Genomic DNA, 21,212 nt, shown 5'->3' on the forward strand with positions numbered 1-21,212 from the left:
TACAACATGAATCCCCCGCAGGAAACAATAAAAATCCCCAGCACCGGGAAGCAGAAGGCTACAGCTAAAATCCCCAGCATTCAACCAAGTTATAAATAGCAGAAGCTCGCCTCAAGAATGCGAGTCAACAGTCTGAGATGGTCAACAAAAGTTGGACAAAAAAAAAGAACAAGAAAAGAAAAAAAAGAACTAGCACCTAAAGATATGGTCTGCTCAAGAACTAGCACCTACAACTAGCAAGTATCAAGGTTCAAATCCAAAGTCTGTATGAAGCACCATTCAAGACTCAAGACCAAGTTTCAGAAGACTTAAAGATAGGAATCCTTGTAACTAGTAGCTGATAGGCTTAGTTAGTCTTTTTCAGTTTTCATTTTTGTTGTAATGACAGGACCGCGGACCGGAACCTCAACGGAACGGCACCTCGATCGGCTCTTCACCTCGGTACACTCTACCATTTCTCTCAGCTCCGAACTACACGTGGCCTGATTCCTGTATAACCAAGGATATGTAGGCAGCTCAGATACCAGGGCTCGGTCACATTCCCTTCCTTTCCTTAGTGTAGTCCCTCCAAATAATGGTCGGGTCAAAAACATGTCTAGTCGTTCTTTGTCGGAAAACTCTTCGTGTTTCCAGTCAAAGAGGGGCAGCTGTAGACACGTGATTTTTGACCCTCCCCGAGAATTTTCACATTTTTAGCATAAATATGTAATTTAGGTCTAATATACCTATTTTGACTATTTTTGCTTTATTTCGTTGCAAAAAGAAAAATTACAAAAAATATATATATAAATTTTTAGTTTATGTATTTCTCATAAACCTGAAAAATACAAAAAATAGTACCTTATTTTGTACTTTACATAATTTTGAAAATTACCAAAAAAATATATAGTTCTATTAATGTTTTGTAGTCATTTTAATACAAAAAATATTACTTTATATTTTATCTTTATATAAAAATGAAAATTACAAAAATAGTTTTATTAATATTTTGTAGCTATTTTAATCTTGAAAAATATTTTAAAAAAAAAGATATAGTTGTTTTAAATATTAGTCTTATTTTTGGTAGTTATTTTGCTTACATAGGATTAGTTGAGCAACATCGTGTTCTTATTCTCGGGTCCGGGCAAAAGAATAATATTCGGGTTCAAACTACCCGGTTTCATGCCTAATTTTCGGACCTAGCCCATAATAATCCGAGTCCACCACACGTGGGGGACACGCGTGGGGAACACGGACGGAGCACGACACACGGGGAACCCCACCACGCGTGGGGGACACAAGTCTTGAACCCCACCACGCGTGGGGCTCATTTTTCTTGGCAAAGCTACACAAATACACGGAAGTTGGACTTTGAAGGGGGGCTTTGAAAAATTGGAGGAGGAAGCACTGTGGAGTTTCTTCTTCCTCAAAGAAGAACCTAAAGAACCTAATGAAACCCTACCCCATAACCCTACTCCCCCACGTCCAAGCACCACCAGACAGACCACCAAACAGACCCGTCGACCCTACTGTCGACCACCAGCCCCGACGACACCAGCCCCCTCGTCGTCATTTTCCGGTCGACAACCACCCAACCCAGCTCCTTCCATCGCGTCGTCACTGCCCCCTCGTCGGAACTCGAGCAACTGTTGCTGCGTTGTCAAACTCTCCATCACGTCCAGCGACCATAACCCAAAACCACCCACTCTCTCACGTCCGAGCTCCAGCCATTAACCACTGCCCAAACGACCTCTCGTAATCCTTGCAAACCAGTAGCCGTATTAACCACTGCCCAAACGACCCCTCGTAATCCTTGCAAACCAGTGCTGCGTCGTCACTGTCCGTCGCGCCACCAGCTCCTTCCATACCTGATCCTTCCTCACATCCAAACGACCCCTTTGCTTCATATTCACGTACCAGTTGCTCCGTCGAAAAATATACAGCAGCAACCAACAATCTCAGGTCGTTGACAGACTTGGTCCGAGCTTTCTGCTTCCATCGAGGTCATCGTTGTTCGTCGAGGTCCGGTACGTCGAGGGTGTTGTCCAAGGTTTCGTCGTAGGTCCAACGCACCGGACGTTAATCTCAAGTAGGTCATCTCTGCCCGTGTCCTTCATATTTGCTGTTAGTAATATGTAATGTGTTTGTTGAAATACAGTCCTAGTTCATGCGGATAGTATGCAAGTAAGCGAGACATATACATATGATGTTTGTAAATTGCTATTTCTTGTTAATTAAATCCGTATGGTATTGAAATGTGGCCGTGAATGTCTTTTCCTTTGTTTCGTTACTTTAAGTGTTTGTTCGGCATTTTGTTTCTTCATGTTTAGATTATTGTTATCCAAATATTTGTCACAATAGGTGTTCGTACACATTCTGAAAGGTGTTAATTATTTTAGTTTGTCTTAATAATCGTTTATACATGTAGTAGTAATGTTAAAATTATAGGGGTAATTTTAATTCCGCGGAAAAATACTCGTTTCATCAAATAAGTTCAATCTACAACTCATGACCTCGCAAAGTAGCAAAAATGTGGTTATTTTAACCTTATCCTTTTTTTAAAAAAAAATAAAATAAAATAAAATAAAAAAATAAATAAAAATGAGACGAGCCTCGCCAAATAAAAGGGACAAATTGCGGGGCCCTCACAAATGTATGTGTTAATTACTTAGAACTCGGGATCGGCCGCTTAGCGAACTTCACGGCCTTTTCTCAAAATAACCCTGCGCTAGTCGCTTTAGGCGCGTATTTAATAATGTTATCTCCTTAAACTCGGGTGCACATTTATGTGACCCAAATCCAAATCTCAACGAAATCGAAATGTGTCTCTAATCACGGGTACATTGATTGTGACGTGGTCTGAGATGCATTTCCATGACGTTGCAAATTCTTTCCTTTTAATAATGAATGAGACGAGCCTCGACAAACAAAAAATGCACAAGCTGCGGGACCCTCTAAATGTATATATTAAAATACTTAGAATTCGAGGACAGGCCATTTAGCGAATTTTACGGCCTTCCCCAAAATAACAAGACGCTAGTCGCTTTAGGCGCGCCTTTAATAATTTATTTTCCTTAACTCGGGTGCACATTTATGTGACCCAAATCCAAATATCAACCGAGTCGAGATATATCAAACAACTACGGGTGCATTGATGTAACGTGGTTCGAGATATGTTTCCACGACGTTGCAATTCTCGTAAAATAATAACAATAATTAAGAAAGCGGTAAAAAGATAAAATTTTGCACATAAGTTCATATTTGTATAAAATCAGATAATCAAGCCGAATATAACAGTTGAGCGACCGTGCTAGAACCACGGAACTCGGGAATGCCTAACACCTTCTCCCGGGTTAACAGAATTCCTTATCCGGATTTCTGGTACGCAGACTGTAATATGGAGTCATTCTTTTCCTCGATTCGGGATTAAAATTGGTGAGTTGGGACACCCTAAATCTCCCAAGTGGCGACTCTAAAATAAACAAATAAATCCCGTTTCGATTGTCCTTTAATTGGAAAAAACTCCCTTGTACCCTCTCGGGTATGTAAAAAGGAGGTGTGACAACGATCACCTTGAAACTACTCTACTCCATGGGAATGACAAAATTTCTCTCAGAGAAGTTTGTTCGGCTTTGTACAACTATGAACAAAGAAAGGGAGAAAAACGGAAGGTCGGAGAAGGAGAAGCACTGGTTGTGAGGGGTCATCCTCAAAATCAAACGAGGACAAAGAAAGGAAGATCCAAGTTAAGATCTAGACCCAGCAAAGATGAATGTGCCTTTTGTCGAGAAAAGGGGCACTAGAAGAAAGACTGTCCGAAGTTGAAAAATAAGGTCAAACATAACAATAGAAAGGCCATTATGGATTCAAATATAGCTGTTGGTGATGATTCAGACTTCTCATTAGTTACAACAGAGCCATTCAACATCACCAGACATATGGTTGATGAACTCGGCTTGTAGCTATCATATGTGTCCCAACAGGGATTGGTTCGTGGATTTTCAAGAAGGAGAATATGGAGTCGTCCACACAGCGGATAACAACCCTCTTACCTCATATGGAATTGGTTCAATACGATTAAGGAACCATGATGGAATGATCAGAATATTAACAGATGTTTGATATGTACCGGGTTTGAAAAAAAATCTCATCTCTGTGGGAGCCCTAGAATCAAAAGGGTTCGAAATTATTGCAGAAAATGGAGTGATGAGAGTATGCTCCAATGCATTAGTGGTAATGAAGGCCAATCGGAAGAACAATAACATGTACCGTTATCGCGGTAGTACAGTTATTGGGACAACAACAGTAACATCCAGTAACGAAAAAGAGGCAGAAGCAACCAGACTATGACACATGCGCTTGGGACATGACCTTGAAAACTTTATCAGATCAAGGATTGTTAAAAGGAGTAAAGGCTTGCAACTTGGAGTTTTGTGAGCATTGTGTCAAAGGGAAACACACAAGGGTTAAATTTGGTACAACAATTCATAATACTAAAGGCATTTTGGATTTTGTACACTCTGATGTTGGGGTCCTTCCAAAATACCTTCATTGGATGGGAAGCACTATTTTGTAACATTTGTTGATGATTTTTCCCGAAAAGTGTGGGTGTATACAATGAAGATCAAAGATAAAGAGTTGGGAATTTTTCTCAAATAGAAAATGATGGTGGAGAATCAAACAAGTAGGAGGATCAAGTATATTCACACAGACAATGGAGGTGAATACAAAAATGATCATTTCAATAAGGTCTGTAAAAATGATGGCATCGTCTGACACTTCACTATCAGATATACACCACAACAGAATGGAGTGGCAGAACGTATGAACCGGACCTTGTTGAAGAAGGTACGGTGTATGTTGTTCAATGCTGACTTGGACAAAGAATTTTGGGCTAAGGCAATTACATATGCATGCCACCTCATTAATCGCTTACCATCTGCTGCTATTAGTGGAAAGACACCATTTGAAAAATGGTATGGAAAGCCTGCTGTAGATTATGACTCTTTGCACGTGTTTAGCTCAACTGCATATTATCATGTGCCATAGTCAAAATTGGATCCAAGGGCAAAGAAAGCTATTTTTATGGGGATTACTTCTGGAGTCAAAGGATATCGCTTATGGTGTCCTATGACAAAGAAAGTAATATTCAGCAGGGATGTTACCTTTGATGAATCTGCTATAGTAAATAAGGTAACAGAAGATACCAAACAAAATGAGGGTGTTTCTAAGCAGGTGAAGTTTGAGGGAAAATTTATTTTTCCTACACAAGAAGCAGATGAGGAAACAAATGAAGATTATCCTCTGGAAGAAGAGGCAGTGGAGAGGGAGATTCCAACTCAGGAACCTCAACAACAACTTGAATCAATTGCAACTAGCAGGCCAAAAAGGACAATAGCAAAACTTGTTAGTCTAATAGAGACAATCACCTCAATTGTAGCTAATGATGTTCCTACCACTTATAAAGATGCAATCCAAAGTTCAGAAGAAGATAAGTGGAGGATTGCCATGAATGATGAAATACAGTCCCTTCATCAGAATCATACATGTAGATTGGTCAATCTCCCGAAGGGAAAGAAAGCAATTGGGTGCAAATGAGTATTTACAAAGAAAGAAGGATTTCCTAACCAAGAAGATATTCGCTACAAAGCAAGATTGGTGGCCAACGGATATGTTCAAAAGGAGGGAATTGATTACAATGAAGTATTTTCTCCAGTTGTAAAACATTCCTCCATTAGAAATATGTTGGCTTTGGTAGCACAGTTGAATTTGGAACTAGTTCAGATGGATGTAAAAACTGCATTTTTACATGGAAACTTGGAGGAGGAAATTTACATGACTCAGCCAGAAGGATTCAAAGTTGCTGGAAAAGAAAATATGGTATGCAAACTTGAAAAATCATTGTATGGATTGAAACAATCTTCTAGATAATGGTACAAGCGATTTGACAAGTTTATGTTGCGGCAAGGGTATAAGAGAAGCAAATACGACCATTGTGTGTATTTGCGCAAGCTTGAAGATGGTTCCTTTGTATAACTTCTCCTATATGTTGATGATATGTTGATAGCTTCCAAGAATTCGGAAGAAATTGATAAGTTGAAGATTCAACTAAAGAAGGAGTTCGAGATGAAGGATCTGGATGAGGCAAAGAAAATTCTTGGCATGGAGATAATAAGAGATAGACGTTCAAAGAAACTCTATTTATCTCAAAAGGAATATTTGAAGAGAGTGCTACAACGTTTTGGCATAGATGAGAAGACTAAGCCAGTTAGTACTCCACTTGCTCCCTATTTTAAGCTAAGTACTACTATGTCGCCAAAAGATGAAGCTGAACAAGAGTATATGTCAAGGGTATCATACACAAATGTTGTTGGTAGCTTGATGTATGCAATGGTCTGTACGAGACCTGATATTTTCACAAGTTGTTGGAGTTATTAGCAGATATATGCATAATCCAGGAAAGGAGCATTGGCAAGCTGTGAAGTGGATTCTACGTTATATTCATAATACTATAGATGTTGGGTTAGTTTTTGAGCAGGAAGACAATCAATATGTAGTTGGATATTGTGACTCAGATTTTGCGGGTGATCTTGACAAACGAAGATCAACTACTGGTTATATGTTTACTTTTGCAAAGGCACCAGTTAGTTGGAAGTCTACTTTGCAGTCAACAGTTGCTTTGTCTACAACAGAGGCAGAGTACATGGCTATTACAAAGGATGTGAATGAGGCAATTTGGCTTTAGGGGTTGCTAAAAGAGCTTGGCATTGGACAAAAAAGTATCACAATTTTTTGTGATAGTCAAAGTACTATTCAATTAGCGAAGAACCAAGTTTATCATGCAAGAACAAAGCACATTGATGTTCGGTATCATTTTGTACGAGAAAGCATAGAAGAAGGTGGAGTCATGGTGAAGAAAATTCTTCTACGGAGAATCCTGCTGATATGCTGACAAAGGTGGTGACTACGGTCAAGTTTCAACATTGTTTGGATTTGATCAACATTGTTGAACACTGAAGATTGAAGATGAAGATACAACCAAAATTTGTTATAGAGAGAAAATTGAAGATGTGGAATTTTGCCAAGGTGGAGATTTGTTGAATTTATCAAATCCCACATCGGTGGTTTAGCCTTTTGGTAGGGAATATTTCTCTGTAAAAGGAGGCCTAATGTTTGGGATTTATACACACCTCTCATTTGCCTTCTTATCTTCTTATGGTATTTGCATCTTCTCTCTTTAGTATTACTTCACTTGTATTTTTGGAGTGGAATAAAATATTGATTGTGTCCAAGGAAATAGGCAAAATTGGCTGAACCTCGTAAATTCTGGTGTTCCTTTTATTGTTGCTTTATTGTCTTATTTATGATTTGGTGGCTATCATAATTTTTGGTATAATAGTTGTGACTCATTCACACTATATACATTTGGCTTCCGCAACAGGTTGAACTAATGTTGACACTCTTTCCGTTCACTTTTACTTGTCCACTATATTAAAAATATATTTTTATTTGTACTTGTCCACTATATTAAATCAAGAGAAGACAATCTTTTTTTTCCTGTTTTACCCTTATCATTAATTACTTATTCTTCAAATCATTTATTAAGACTTTTGAAAATGCTATTATTATTATGGATAAAATTATAAAATATATATTTTATTTATTATTTTTTAAAGGGCGTGAAAAGCCAAAATGGACAATTAAAAATGAGCGGCGGAGTATAATATATGGGCATCTTCGCCCGACAAATCTTCTTGTTGACACGGAGAAGAAACATTCGCATAACGTAATAATGCCAATCCTTTTGTTTAATTTATCATTAGAAAACAAAAGGTGAGAAGACAACAGTCAAAAGGAGGGACCAATAATTCAGATTAAGTAAATCTAAATACAAATTTACTAAAGAACACTAATTTTTTTTCATTTTCTTTTTTGTTTTATTGGTTATTCATGTGCTAATCAGTCGTTTATTAAATACTCCATTGTTGCTATATCACTAACGTAGGCATCCAGTTTCTCCAGTTGGGCATCAATGCCCCAATAATATAATGGAGAGGGTACAGATTTGTTTGTTAATCCAACAATTTTAACCATGGTCAACAATTAACTCCTTTTTACCATCCCTTCTACAAACTAGTTTGGCTCCGCTCTTCTTCCCTAAAAGTGCTTTTTTAAGTCCAAACTATTTTTTTTCTTCAAATTAAGGCGTTTAATCAATTTTTTGGAAGGAAAAAAATATTTTTGAGCAGAGAAGTAAAATCAGTTTTTGAAAAGAAAAAAGTAGCTTTTTATTTTGAAAACACTATTAAGAAAGAAAAAGATACACTGAGAATTATGTTTTATAAGATTGGCCAAACAATAATTAGTGTTCAAAAATATTTTTTAAATTAATTACAAATAGCCAAACACAAAGCATGGAAAAAATTATTTTTCAAATAAGGTGATTTTCTTGGCCAAACAGGATCTATCAAAAACATTGAGAACTCCAACACCCCCCCAAAAAAAAAAAACAAAAAAAAAAACAACACCAAGTGAACTCAAACCAGAGGTAGAGGGTTCCTCGATGAAGAGGTATATCAAGATGAAAAATTTGAAGTGTTTGATCAAATTTTATGCTGAAGTCTGCTTCCATGGCGGCTCTATATCGTCAATGGCAACCTCCCGTAGCCTTTACAGAACTAAAACCGTTCCATGTAGCAGGTGCACAAATTGAAGCTTATTCAATGGTGTTTCTTATACAAATTTTATACTACTTGTAGTGGTTATGGCTAAGCAATATCAGTCTCTAATGGTAAATAGGTTCTAACTCGTCTTCTTTCACTCATTCTAGCCTATTAATTAAAAAGGAGAAAATCTTGTTTTTCTGCATTTTTGGATCTGCAAAGTTTCCTATATAACCTGAGCGCATAAACAGTTGCTCTTCTGAAATTACTCAAGGTCAGGAGGAGAAAGGGGATTGTGGTGGAGAAGAGATTAATAATTAATTGTTGACCGTAGTTAAAATGGTTGATTTTGCAAATAAATCTGAATCCTTTATTACTTCAAGGGATACGTGTAATATGTTTAATACTCTAATGCACTAGCGCAGCCACACAGGGTGAAGGGTGTTGAATATCTTTTATCAAAAAATTATATACTAGGTAAAAATTACTTTTTGTAAATATATATATTAAACCTTGAACACCCTTTAATAAATTCCTAAACTTCATAATCGCAGATTGTCGTCATGTGCTAAATTCATGTAGAGCTTGCTTTAAAAAAGTGACTTTTTTTCTTAATTTCCTGGAAGCTGACGATCTACAATAATTTGCTGGACTTTCAATTAGTATATTAAGCTTTATGCCACACCCTTTTAATTGTACTATATATATATATTAAGCATAGTACAATTAAGTAAGCATTCTGATAGAGCTAGCTAGCTTTGTTTATCCTCTTCGATCTCCAGCTTCTTCTTTGAAGCAAAAACATTCATATATAGCCAAGTGTTTAATTTGATCATTTACTTTCTCAGCCCACCAAAATGACGCAGAAGAGCTCTTCCTCTGCCCATACTTTTCGGTGGAGTTATGATGTTTTCTTAAGTTTTAGAGGTGAGGACGTACGCAAAACATTTGTTGACCATCTCTATGTTGCTCTACAGCAAAAGGGTATTCATACCTTCAAAGATGATGAGAATCTAGAGAAAGGCAAGTCCATTTCACCTGATCTTATGAGAGCAATTGAAGAGTCGCGCATAGCTTTGATTATATTCTCCAGAAACTATGCTAATTCGATATGGTGCTTAGATGAATTAGTGAAGATCATGGAATGCAAGAACTTGAATGGACAAATTGTGTTTCCGGTCTTCTACGATGTAGATCCATCAACAGTGAGGAAACAAAAGTCAAGCTTTGGAGAAGCATTTAGCAGTCATGAAGCCCATGGCTGTTTCAAGTTGCAAAAATGGAGGGCGGCATTGGAGGAAGCTGCTAATTTATCTGGCTGCGATTTGCCAAATACTGCTAATGCGTAAGTATCATGAAACCAATCTCATCGCGATAACTGTTCATCTACACTCTAAATTCTTGGTTCGTTTCTATTTTGCATCGCAGGGGCCACAACACTAGGAAAATTTGCTTTTGGACTCCATTATATATGTTAATTTTCTTTCTTCATTTTGTTTATGATAAAATAACAAAAATACACATTAGGCACCATAACTTTTATGTGGACCTCAGAAGATTTTTTTGGCTATTACCCTCCCTCCATGTTGAATTTCACAATTCATAATGATCTCTATATTTATGCCTCATCTCATTCCGAAAAAATTACAGGAAATAAAGTATACCATATTTTAAAAATAAACTATGTGCAAAAAGTTACAATTTGAGTTTGGCATTTCAAGCTTTGTACATGTTCATTGAGAAGAGACTACTCGTATTTGTTGAGGAGTATAGATTCAGTTTCTGCCCAAGTGATTCTATTCCGCTGTTGGCACACCAGTTAGGGCCAAAAAGCATAGCTGCAGCTTCTGCCATATTACTAGTTTCCAGTGGAATAGATTAGGCAAAGATAGTGATTTCCTGGGTGTCCCTGATTAATTCTCCTCCTCCACATTGCCCATGTATCCAACTTTCATCACTGTTAAGCTTGACTCGCAACACATAAAGTATACTACATAAACAACCAACTGCAGTACTGTCTTAACAACAACAACAAACCCATTTTGATCCCAACATGTGGGGTCTGGGGAGGGTAGTCTGTACGCAGACCTTACCCCTACTTAATGCAGGTAGAGAGGCTCTTTTCAATAGACCCACGGCTCAGGAAGGGCAAGAAGAAGAAGAGGGAAGCAAGGAAGGAAGAAAGATGGAAGAGAGAAAATGGAGAGATAAAGGATAAGTAATATCAAATAATAGCCAGTACTGTCTTAACAGCTTCCAGGAAATCAGAAGTTCATTAAAAAGGACTGGTTTTAGTAATAATTTGAGAACTATTCTTAAACCACTATATTGCACAAACAAAAGTATTTTTGATACATGAAGTTTTTACTACGCCACAAAACAGAGTTTTTAACGTTCTTTGTGGTGTTTAGGCATGAAGCTAAAGTCATAAAGCAAATTGTGGAAGATATACTGGCTAAATTGGGTGGTCAGAGGCATGCAATCAATGCTGAAAATCTTGTTGGAATGGAGTCACAAATGCAGAAAGTGTATAAAATGCTTGGCATCGGTTTTGGAGGAGTTCACTTCGTTGGAATATTTGGAATGAGCGGAGTGGGAAAGACAACTTTAGCGAGAGTCATTTATGATAACATTTCAAGTCAATTTGAGGGTGCTTGTTTTCTTCATGAGGTTAGAGACCGTTCAGAAAAACAAGGCCTAGCGCGATTGCAAGAGATACTTCTTTCCAAGATCCTTGTCATAAAAGATCTAAGGATCAACAATTTATTTGAAGGAGTTAATATGCATAGACATAGATTACGGTACAAAAAGGTTCTTCTTGTTCTTGATGATGTTGATCACATAGATCAGTTAGAGGTTTTAGCTCAGAAGCGTGAATGGTTTGGTTCTGGAAGTAGAATCATCATAACAACTAAAGACAAACACTTGCTTGTTAAGCATGATGTGGAAAAGATATACAAAATGAGAACATTAAGTGACGATGAAAGTCTAGAACTATTTAAACAATATGCTTTCAAGAAGAACCATCCTACCAAGAAATTTGAGGATCTCTCAGCTCAAGTGATAAAGTATACTGCTGGACTCCCCTTGGCTCTGAAGGTCCTGGGCAGTTTCTTGTATGGAAGAGATTTGGCTGAATGGAGAAGTGAAGTGGAACGATTGAAACAAATCCCGGAAGATGAAATTTTGAGGAAACTCGAACCAAGTTTCACTGGACTCAAAAGTATCGATCAAAAGATATTCTTAGACATTGCGTGTTTCTTTACAGGGAAAAAGAAAGATTCAGTGACTAGAGTTCTTGAGAGTTTTAATTTTAGCCCTATTATTGGCATAAAAGTTCTTATGGAGAAATCTTTGATTACTATTTCAGAAGGTAGGATTTTAATGCACCAATTGATACAAGAAATGGGATGGCACATTGTTCGTCGAGAAGCTTTCGATTATCCAAGAAGATATAGTAGGTTATGGAAGTCTGAAGATATTTCTCATGTACTTGCAAGAAATATGGTATGTACGTGCAGAAATATCTGTTACTATTGTTTATATGTAATAGTGTAGCTTAATATATAGCCTTCATATTACTTTTTTCTCATTTTGTTCTTCTCCTTTTTATCCATCTTCGCTGTCGCTAATTAGGGCACAGAAAAGATCGAAGGCATATCTCTGAACTTGAGAAAGATGCTCACAGATATTTCTCATGCACTTGAAAGAAATTTGGTAAGTATTTGCAAAAATATACATGGCTTCAACCTAATTAGTGCAAGCAATAAATATGGCCTGTAACTTTATAAATATCAACTAATTGCCTTACTTTTTCTCCTTTTTTAATCCAATTTATGCTCGCTAATTAGGGCACAGAGAAGATCAAAGGGATACCATTAAACTTGACCAATGTCAAAGAAGTGAATGTTAGTGCAACAGCCTTCATGCCGATGACCAGACTGAGGTTTCTCAAAATCAAGAATGCATATGTTTCTCAGAGTCCTGATATTCTTCCTAGTGAGTTGAGCTGGCTTTCTTGGCACGGATATCCTTCAAAAAGTCTTCCAATTAGCTTTCAGGGAGAACGACTCGTTAGTTTGAAGTTAAAAAATAGTCGCATCATACAACTTTGGAAAGGCTCCAAGGTTTATATTAACTTACCCATTGCTTTTCTTATAGGTTGGTTGGATCGATTAAAATGTTTGTTCAAATTACTAAAGGCTTTTTTTCTCGTGGTGACAGGTTCTAGGACAACTGAAGTACATCAACCTTAGCCATTCACATAAGCTAATAAGGACTCCAGATTTTTCGGGTACCCCTAATCTTGAAAGGTTGGTTCTTGAAGAGTGCACAAGTTTGGTAGAAATCAATTTTTCTGTTGGAGATCTCAAAAAGCTAGTCTTGCTCAAGTTGAAGAACTGCATCAATTTAAAGACCCTGCCAAAGAGTATTCAATTGGAAAATCTTGACGTTCTTATTCTATCAGGCTGCTCAAAGCTAAAAGTATTCCCAGAAATAGAAGAGGAAATGAATCGTTTATCAGAACTATATTTGGAAGCGACTGCTTTTAGTGAACTACCCGCATCAGTTGAGAAACTATCAGGAGTTAAAGTGATAAATCTAAGCTCATGCAAGAATCTTGAGAGTCTTCCAAATAGTATTGTTAGGTTGAAATATCTTAAAGAACTTAATGTGTCCAAATGCTCAAAACTTAAAAGTTTACCAGATGACTTGGGTTCTTTAGTCAGTTTGGAGGGGCTCCATTGTGATGACACACCGATCCAAATGATACCCTCCACCATTTCCCTTCTAAAGAACCTTAAGCACTTATCTCTCCGTCAATGTAATGCTTTAGGTTTGCACGTAAGGAGTTCAATCTCAAGAGAATCTATGGGACTAGTTTTCTCTAATTTATCAGGTCTTTGTTCATTGACAATGCTGGATATAGGTGGCTGCAGCATTTCAGATGGAGGCATCCTATGTAATCTTGGGTTCTTACCATCTTTGGCGGAATTGAATCTTGGTGGTAACACATTTACTAATATCTCAGCTTCAAGCATCAGTGGTCTGACTCGACTAAAGGTTCTTCAATTGGTTGGCTGTAGTAGGCTTGAACATTTCCCAGAGCTTCCTCGAGCTATAGAAGAGGTGCATGCTGATGAGTGTATATCTTTGAAGAGTATCCATCAATTAGCAAAATATCCAACATTGCGCCGACTTTCACTTAGCCAATGTCATCAGCTTCATGATACTGACATGGTTGATGCATTATGGAGCAACATGCTCAAGGTAAGTAACTTTTTACGAACTGAAATTGTGTAACAAAGTCACTTTTCTTTATTTTGTCCCCAATATAAAGAAGGATTTGTGTGTGTTGATTGGCTGGCTAATAACGTCATTCCTTTGATCGAGCAGGGACTATACGTGCTACGAAATGATCTCAGCATTTGCATCCCTGGATCGCAGATTCCTATGTGGTTTACATACAAGAACTTTGGGGAAAATGTTACACTGACTCTTGCCAATAATTGGTACACTGATAACCTCTGGGGTTTTGCTTTCTGTATTGTTTTTGAACGTATGGAATGGTGCGGTCTATATGATGGTTACCTACAACCATCACTTGGATTTCCAGTTAACCTTAAATTCAAAACATATGATGGTAAGGAAGGCGATATACGTAGCATTATTGGCATAAAAGGAGGTGATATGTCAATTCGGAACTCAGAGCACACTCTCCTTGCCTACGTACCATCTCGTCGTTTTCTGCAACCTTACAATAACGAGGTTTACAGTCCCAACGACTGGATAGAAATTGTGGCTTATTCTACAGTACAATTCGACAGCAAAGCTTGGGGAACGCGTCTTGTGTACTTGGACGATATTATTGAAGCATGAGCAAGTAGAGAGATTCACTTGGAGAAACAAGTAATGAATATTTTCAAGAGAACTTTATGAAGGAATTGTATATATCATACTTTTGAGGCCTCCTCAGGCGTTAGCCCCTTCTGTGTATTTTATAAATAAGTGACCTTTGTTAGGATCGAAATAACCAGGTATCATGCAGAATCTAGTAATGCAAACCTTGAATGACGATAAATCAGACAACAAAAGAGAAATATACCAAAAGAGCCAAAAACATATAACGTGATTCGGTCAATTGACCTATGTTCGCGGCAGAGATGAGCAATCTACTATATAAAAGAGAATACAAAATATCAAGAGAACAACCTCACGAAGAGGCAAACACAAGTGACACACTAACACTTGTCTCGAAAAGTTCTCCTCCTAAACAAGATTCTCAAACTCCTTATGGCTACATTGTGGATGTTGTTGAATGAGAAGGAATGATGATCAATTTATAGAAGTCCAAACCTTTTTCTCCAAGAAAAGGGACTAGCGAAATATGAGAGATTTATAATTTTGTTCTAAAAGAGTGAAAACCCAATTATTGTAAACATGTTGTCCTTTCCTTCAATAAATAGAAAGACAAAATATGATAACAAGATTTGGACAAACACGTATCAAAAGGGTGGTTTCTGCTTAAACTTTATCTTTATTGATTTAGTTAGTAAAATAATCTTGATCTCACCATCTGTCTTGACTTGGTAACTACCAAATCAAGACTTGAGTGACTTAATTGTTTGACGAAATAGAGAACACCAAACAAAATTTGACACATTCTTAAAAGACTTGCAGTAATAATCCTATGTTCCATAGCAACATTAATGGAAAATTGGGGGCTCAATTATTACAAAATGAAGAAGTATAAAAGAATATTGTATGAAAGCAAGACTTTCATTGGTTGCTCTGCTCAACCACTGCCAAATGGTTAGCTGTTAGTAGAATATTCATGCACTTAAATTGCAGCAGCTTGTTTTAAAAATTGATTTATTGCTGGTTGGGTTGACTGGCTTTCTCAGTTTTTTTCTTTAATAAACTTAATTTCCTGGAGGATGATCACTATCTACAATAGTTTAAACGTTTACTTATTAGGATAATATTGAGCTTTATGCACGCGTTTTGTCATTATCAATAACTATATATAAATACAAGTTGTTGTTAATTAATTGGATATTAATCAGAGTGCTAAGTAGTAGTAAGTAGCATTTTGATATTCAAGGGGTTAGTTTGTCATTTACTTTCTGAGCCCAGGAACAAAATGATGCAGAAGAGTTCTTCTTGTTTCTCCTCTGCTCAGACGTTTCGGTGGAGTTATGATGTTTTCTTAAGTTTTAGAGGTGAAGATGTACGTAAAACTTTTGTTGACCATCTCTACGTTGCTCTGCAGCAAAAGGGTATTCATACATTCAAAGATGATGAAAAACTGGAGAGAGGCAAGTCCATTTCACCTGATCTTACGAGAGCAATTGAAGAGTCGCGTATAGCTTTGATCATCTTTTCCAAAAACTATGCTAATTCAACATGGTGTTTAGATGAACTAATGAAGATCATGGAATGCAACAAACAAAAAGGACAAATTGTCCTTCCGGTCTTCTACGATGTAGATCCATCAACAGTGAGGAAACAAAAGTCAAGCTTTGGAGAAGCATTTAGCAGTCATGAAGCCCGTGGTTGTTTCAAGTTGCAAAAATGGAGGGCAGCATTGGTGGAAGCTGCTAATTTATCTGGCTGGGATTTGCCAAATACTGCCAATGCGTGAGTATCACGAAATCAATCTCATCGCAATAATTGTTCATTTACTCTCTAAATTCTTTGTCTGTTTCTACTTTGCACTATGTTGTACATTTTGTTGGGCTTGAAATTATACTTCATTTAGATCTAGTTGAATTCTTTGTTCTGATTGATGAGTCACGAGCAGGTGTTAATGAGAGATTGGAAGTTTGGAGACAGACTCTTGAGTCTAAGGGTTTCAAGCTAAGCAGAACGAACACCGAATATCTTGAGTGTAAGTTCAACGCTGAGCCGGGGTAAGTGGACGTTGATGTGAGGCTTGAGTCACAGGTTATCCCAAGTAGAGGCAGCTTCAAGTACCTTTGTTCGGTTATCCATAGGGGAGGGGAGATCGACGAGGATGTCACATACCGTATTGGGTAGGATGGATGAAGTGGAGGTTAGCATCTGGAGTCTTGTGTGACAAGAGAGTGCCAACGATACTCAAAGGTAAGTTCTACAAAGCGGTGGTTAGACCGGCTATGATGTATGGGGCTGAGTGTTGGCTTGTTAAGAACTCACATATTCAAAAAATGAAAGTAGCAGAAATGAGGATGTTGAGGTGGATGTGCGGGCACACTAGGATGGATAAGATTAGGAATGATGATATTCGGGAGAAGGTGCACGTGGCTCCTATTGATGACAGGATGCGAGAAGCGAGGATCAGATAGTTCGGGCATGTACAGAGGAGAAGCCCAGATGCTCCAGTAAAGAGGTGTGAGCGGCTGGTTATGGAAGGCACGAGAAGAGGTAGAGGGCGACCTAAGAAGTATTGGGGAGAGGTGATCAGGCAGGATATGGCGTGACTTCAGATTTCCGAGGACATGACACTTGATAGGAAGTTGTGGAGGTCGAGTATTACGGTTGTAGGCTAGGAGGTAGTTGAGTCTTGCGTTACTTTGTACCTTTGTGAGCCTAGTCCGATAGGGTTTTGTCTAAGAGAGCTAGGGGCAATGTCGTGTCTTACTATTTTCTTTTTCGATGTTGGATCAATTTATTAGCCACCGTTTTTGCTTTGCATTTTTCTTCTGCATTTTATGTTCTTATTTTTCCTATGATCTCCGTGGTGAATCTGATATTCTCTCCTTTTGTCTTTTAATTATCTTGAGCCGAGGGTCTTTCAGAAACAGCCGCTCTACCCCTTCAGGGTAGGGGTAAGGTCTGCGTACACACTACCTTCCTCAGACCCCACTTGTGGGATTTTACTGGGTTGTTGTTGTTGTTAAATCTAGTTGGGAGAGAGAAAATCCAATTTGATTGAAATTTAAGAAAATAGTTGTCTGAGAGTTACTTATCCTTGTAGGTCAAAAGAAAAACCACTTTTTATAAATGAAGTATTTGCTATGCCACAAAATAGAATTTTGAGACATGTGGTATGCAGGCATGAAGCTAAAGTTATAAAGCAAATTGTGGAAGATATAATGGCTATGTATGAACTTCCATCACTGTTAAGCTTGATTCGCAACACATAAAGTATATAAAGTAAAGAACCCGGCCACATCAGTACAGTCTTAACAGCTTCCAGTAAATTAGGAGTTCATTAAAAGGATGAGTTTTGGTAATACTATTTAGAGAACTTTTTTTAAACCACTGCATTGTATTTTTTGATAAATGAAGCTTCACTATGCGATAAAACAGAATCTTGAGACGTTCTTTGTGGTATTCAGGCATGAAGCTAGAGTTATAGAGCAAATTGTGGAAGATATAATGGCCAAATTGGGTGGGCAGAGACAATCCAGCAATGCTGAAAATCTTGTTGGAATGGAGTCACACATGCAAAAAGTGTATAAAATGCTTCAGGTCGGGTCTGGTGAAGTTCGCTTCCTTGGAATATTGGGAATGAGCGGACTGGGGAAGACAACTCTAGCAAGAGTTATTTATGACAATATTCGGAGTCAATTTGAAGGTGCATGTTTTCTTCATGAAGTTGGAGAGCGTTCAGCAAAACAAGGCTTAGAGCGATTGCAAGAGATACTTCTTTCTGAGATCCTTGTCATAAAAGATGTAAGGATCAGTGATTCATTTGAAGGAGCTAATATGCAAAAACAAAGACTACCGTGCAAAAAGGTTCTTCTTGTTCTTGATGATGTTGATCGCATAGATCAGTTAGATGCATTAGCTGGGGAACGTGATTGGTTTGGTCCCGGAAGTAGAGTCATAATAACAACCAAAGACAAACACTTGCTTGTTAAGCATAGGGTGGAGAAGATATACAGAATGAGAACATTAAGTGAATATGAAAGTTTACAGCTCTTTAAACGACATGCTTTTAAGAAGAGACACCCAACTAAGGAATTTGACGATCTTTCAGCTCAAGTGATAAAGCATACTGCAGGACTCCCCTTGGCTCTGAAAGTCCTGGGCAGTTTCTTGTATGGAAGAGATTTGGTTGAATGGACAAGTGAAGTGGAATGGTTGAAAACAATCCCAGGAAATGAAATTTTGAAGAAACTCGAACGAAGTTTTACTGGACTCAACAGTATCGAGCAAAAGATATTCTTAGACATAGCGTGTTTCTTTACAGGGAAGAAGAAAGATTCAGTGACCAGAATACTCGAGAGTTTTAATTTCAGACCTACCATTGGCATAAAAGTTCTCATGGAGAAATCTTTGATTATCATTTCAAAAGGTCGCATTTTCATGCACCGATTGATACAAGAAATGGGCTGGCACATTGTTCGTCGAGAAGCTTCTGATGACCCAAGAATATATAGTAGGTTGTGGACGCACGAAGATATTTCTCCTGTACTTGAAAGAAACATCGTAAGCATTTGCATACATATGACTTCTTATACTCTTTCCCTTTTTTCATCCTCCTTTAATATCCTTCCTTATCAGGCACTGAAAAGATCAAAGGCATATCCTTGAACTTGACTAGTGAAGAAGAAGTGAATGTTAGTCACAAGGCCTTCACGCAAATGACAAGACTAAGGTTTCTCAAATTTCGGAATATATATGTTTGCCAGGGTCCTGATTTTCTTTCTGATGAATTGAGGTGGCTCGATTGGCACGAATATCCTTCAAAAAGTCTGCCAATTAGCTTTCAGGGAGAACAACTTGTTGCTTTGAAATTGAAAAATAGTTGCATCATACAACTTTGGAATACCTCTAAGGTTCATATTAGGTTACCTTTTGCTCTTCCAATGGTTGGTTGGATCCATTAAATTATGGTATTTATTCGAATATTACTAATTTAAGGCTTTCTTCTTGGGTCTTTGTGACAGGTTCTTGAAAAATTGAAGTACATCAACCTTAGCCATTCACATAAGCTAATAAGGACCCCAGATTTTTCACGTACCCCTAATCTTGAAAGGTTGATTCTTGAGGATTGCACAAGTTTGGTAGAAATCAATTTTTCTGTTGGAGATCTCAAAAGCCTAGTCCTGCTCAATCTGAGGAACTGCAAGAATTTGAAGAGCTTGCCAAAAAGTATTTTATTGGAAAAGCTTGAGGTTCTTATTCTTTCAGGTTGCTCAAAGCTAAAAATATTCCCAGAAATAGAAGATAAAATGAATCGTTTATCAGAACTGTATTTGGAAGCCACTGGTTTGAGTGAACTACCAACATCAGTTGAGAAACTATCAGGAGTTACTGCAATAAATCTAAGTTACTGCAAGCATCTTGAGAGTCTTCCTAGCAGTATTTTAAGGTTGAAATGTCTGAAAACACTTCGTGTGTCCGGATGTTCGAAACTTAAAAATTTACCAGAGGACTTGGGACTTTTAGTTGGTATAGAGGAGCTCCACTGCACTAACACAGCCGTTGAAACAATTCCGTTCTCCATTTCTCTTCTAAAGAACCTTAAGTAGTTCAAGCTTCTTCCCTTGGCATTGTGAATAGCTGCAAATAACATTCCTTTCATGGTGCAGGAACTATCCATGACTGGTGTCTGGTGGCAGATTTAGTATTTACGCCCCTGGTGTGTATATTCCAGAGTGGTTTACGTACAAGAACTCGGGGACTTCAATCACAGTGGCCCTGAACAAAAATTGGTACACACACAAATCATGGGGTTCGCTCTTTGTGCTGGTTTTGATACGATAACTCCTCCTATTTTACGTACTGTTGTTTACCCAAAAGTTCCAAGGACCCGTGACACGGTGTAGGTTCACAAGCCATTGATGGTCCGTTGAGCAAAATTAGTGGTTCTTTTGGGTTAATAGGAAGAGAAAAGTATCTGGAGTTAAGCCATACTTTTCTAGGATATCTGGATTGATGGTTTACAGTCCTAATAACTGGATTCAGTTTGAGTTTGGTGCCTCAATGAGAATCCAGTGATCAAAGGTTTAGGGGTTCGTCTTGTGTACGAGAATAACATCAATGATCTAGAATAGTACCTCTCAATCTAGTGATGAAGATTTTAATGAACGCCGTAAGAATGAAAAACAATACCCTGGAGATCTTCATAGACCCCTTCTGTATATTTATATTTTATGATGATTGAGTTCCGGGTTTATGTGATTATTATAATTAGTCAATTTCACTTTTATTGCGAAAGCATGATTGATATAACTTGTATATGTTTGTTTCTGAAAGAGTGTCACTGACACTCAAAGGTAAGTTCTATAAAGCGGTGGTTAGGCCGGCCATGATGTATGGGGCTGAGTGTTGGCCGGTTAAGAAATCACATATCCAGAAGATGAAGGTAACAGAAATGAGGATGTTGAGGTGGATGTGCGGGCATAGTAGGATGGATAAGATTAGGAATGATGATATTCGAGAGAAGGTGTGTGTGGCTCCCATTGATGACAAGATGCGGGAAGCAAGACTCAGGTGGTTCGGGCACGTTCAGAGGAGAAGCTCAGATGCTCCGGTAAGGAGGTGTGAACGGTTGGTTGTGGAGGGCTCGAGAAGAGGTAGAGGGCGGCCTAAGAAGTATTGGGGGGAGGTGATTAGGCAGGATATGACGATGCT

At 37.9% G+C, this 21,212-nt stretch overlaps 3 protein-coding genes across 6 annotated transcripts; all 3 read left to right on the forward strand.

Moving 5' to 3' along the window:
• Positions 1–8,003: 8,003 nt before the first annotated feature.
• On the forward strand, positions 8,004–15,088 carry LOC104241319 (disease resistance protein Roq1-like). 4 transcript variants are annotated; one of them, XM_009796263.2, is made up of 7 exons: positions 8,004–8,679; positions 9,491–9,987; positions 11,054–12,149; positions 12,279–12,359; positions 12,494–12,769; positions 12,867–13,913; positions 14,040–15,088. In XM_009796263.2, exons 2-7 carry the CDS (start codon positions 9,500–9,502, stop codon positions 14,520–14,522), a joined length of 3,471 nt encoding a protein of 1,156 aa, XP_009794565.1. In that variant the 5' UTR covers positions 8,004–8,679; positions 9,491–9,499; the 3' UTR covers positions 14,523–15,088. The 4 variants fall into 4 exon arrangements, with proteins under 4 accessions (XP_009794565.1, XP_009794567.1, XP_009794566.1 ...); XM_009796265.2 differs by having other exon boundaries at positions 9,620–9,987; XM_009796264.2 differs by lacking the exon at positions 8,004–8,679 and having other exon boundaries at positions 9,341–9,987; positions 11,054–11,865; positions 12,013–12,149.
• A 657-nt stretch (positions 15,089–15,745) lies between these two features.
• Positions 15,746–19,226, forward strand: LOC104241318 (TMV resistance protein N-like). Its single transcript, XM_070147872.1, has 3 exons — positions 15,746–16,283; positions 17,966–19,061; positions 19,137–19,226. The coding sequence occupies exons 1-3, from the start codon at positions 15,787–15,789 to the stop codon at positions 19,164–19,166; spliced, it is 1,623 nt and encodes a 540-aa protein (XP_070003973.1). The 5' UTR covers positions 15,746–15,786; the 3' UTR covers positions 19,167–19,226.
• LOC104230410 (disease resistance protein Roq1-like) lies at positions 19,143–20,785 on the forward strand. Its single transcript, XM_009783206.2, has 2 exons — positions 19,143–19,411; positions 19,523–20,785. The coding sequence occupies exons 1-2, from the start codon at positions 19,217–19,219 to the stop codon at positions 20,105–20,107; spliced, it is 780 nt and encodes a 259-aa protein (XP_009781508.2). The 5' UTR covers positions 19,143–19,216; the 3' UTR covers positions 20,108–20,785.
• The last annotated feature ends 427 nt before the right edge of the window (positions 20,786–21,212 follow it).

This window comes from Nicotiana sylvestris, chromosome 6 (assembly GCF_000393655.2).
Source record: "Nicotiana sylvestris chromosome 6, ASM39365v2, whole genome shotgun sequence".
In the NCBI taxonomy this organism is placed as follows: Eukaryota; Viridiplantae; Streptophyta; class Magnoliopsida; order Solanales; family Solanaceae; genus Nicotiana; species Nicotiana sylvestris.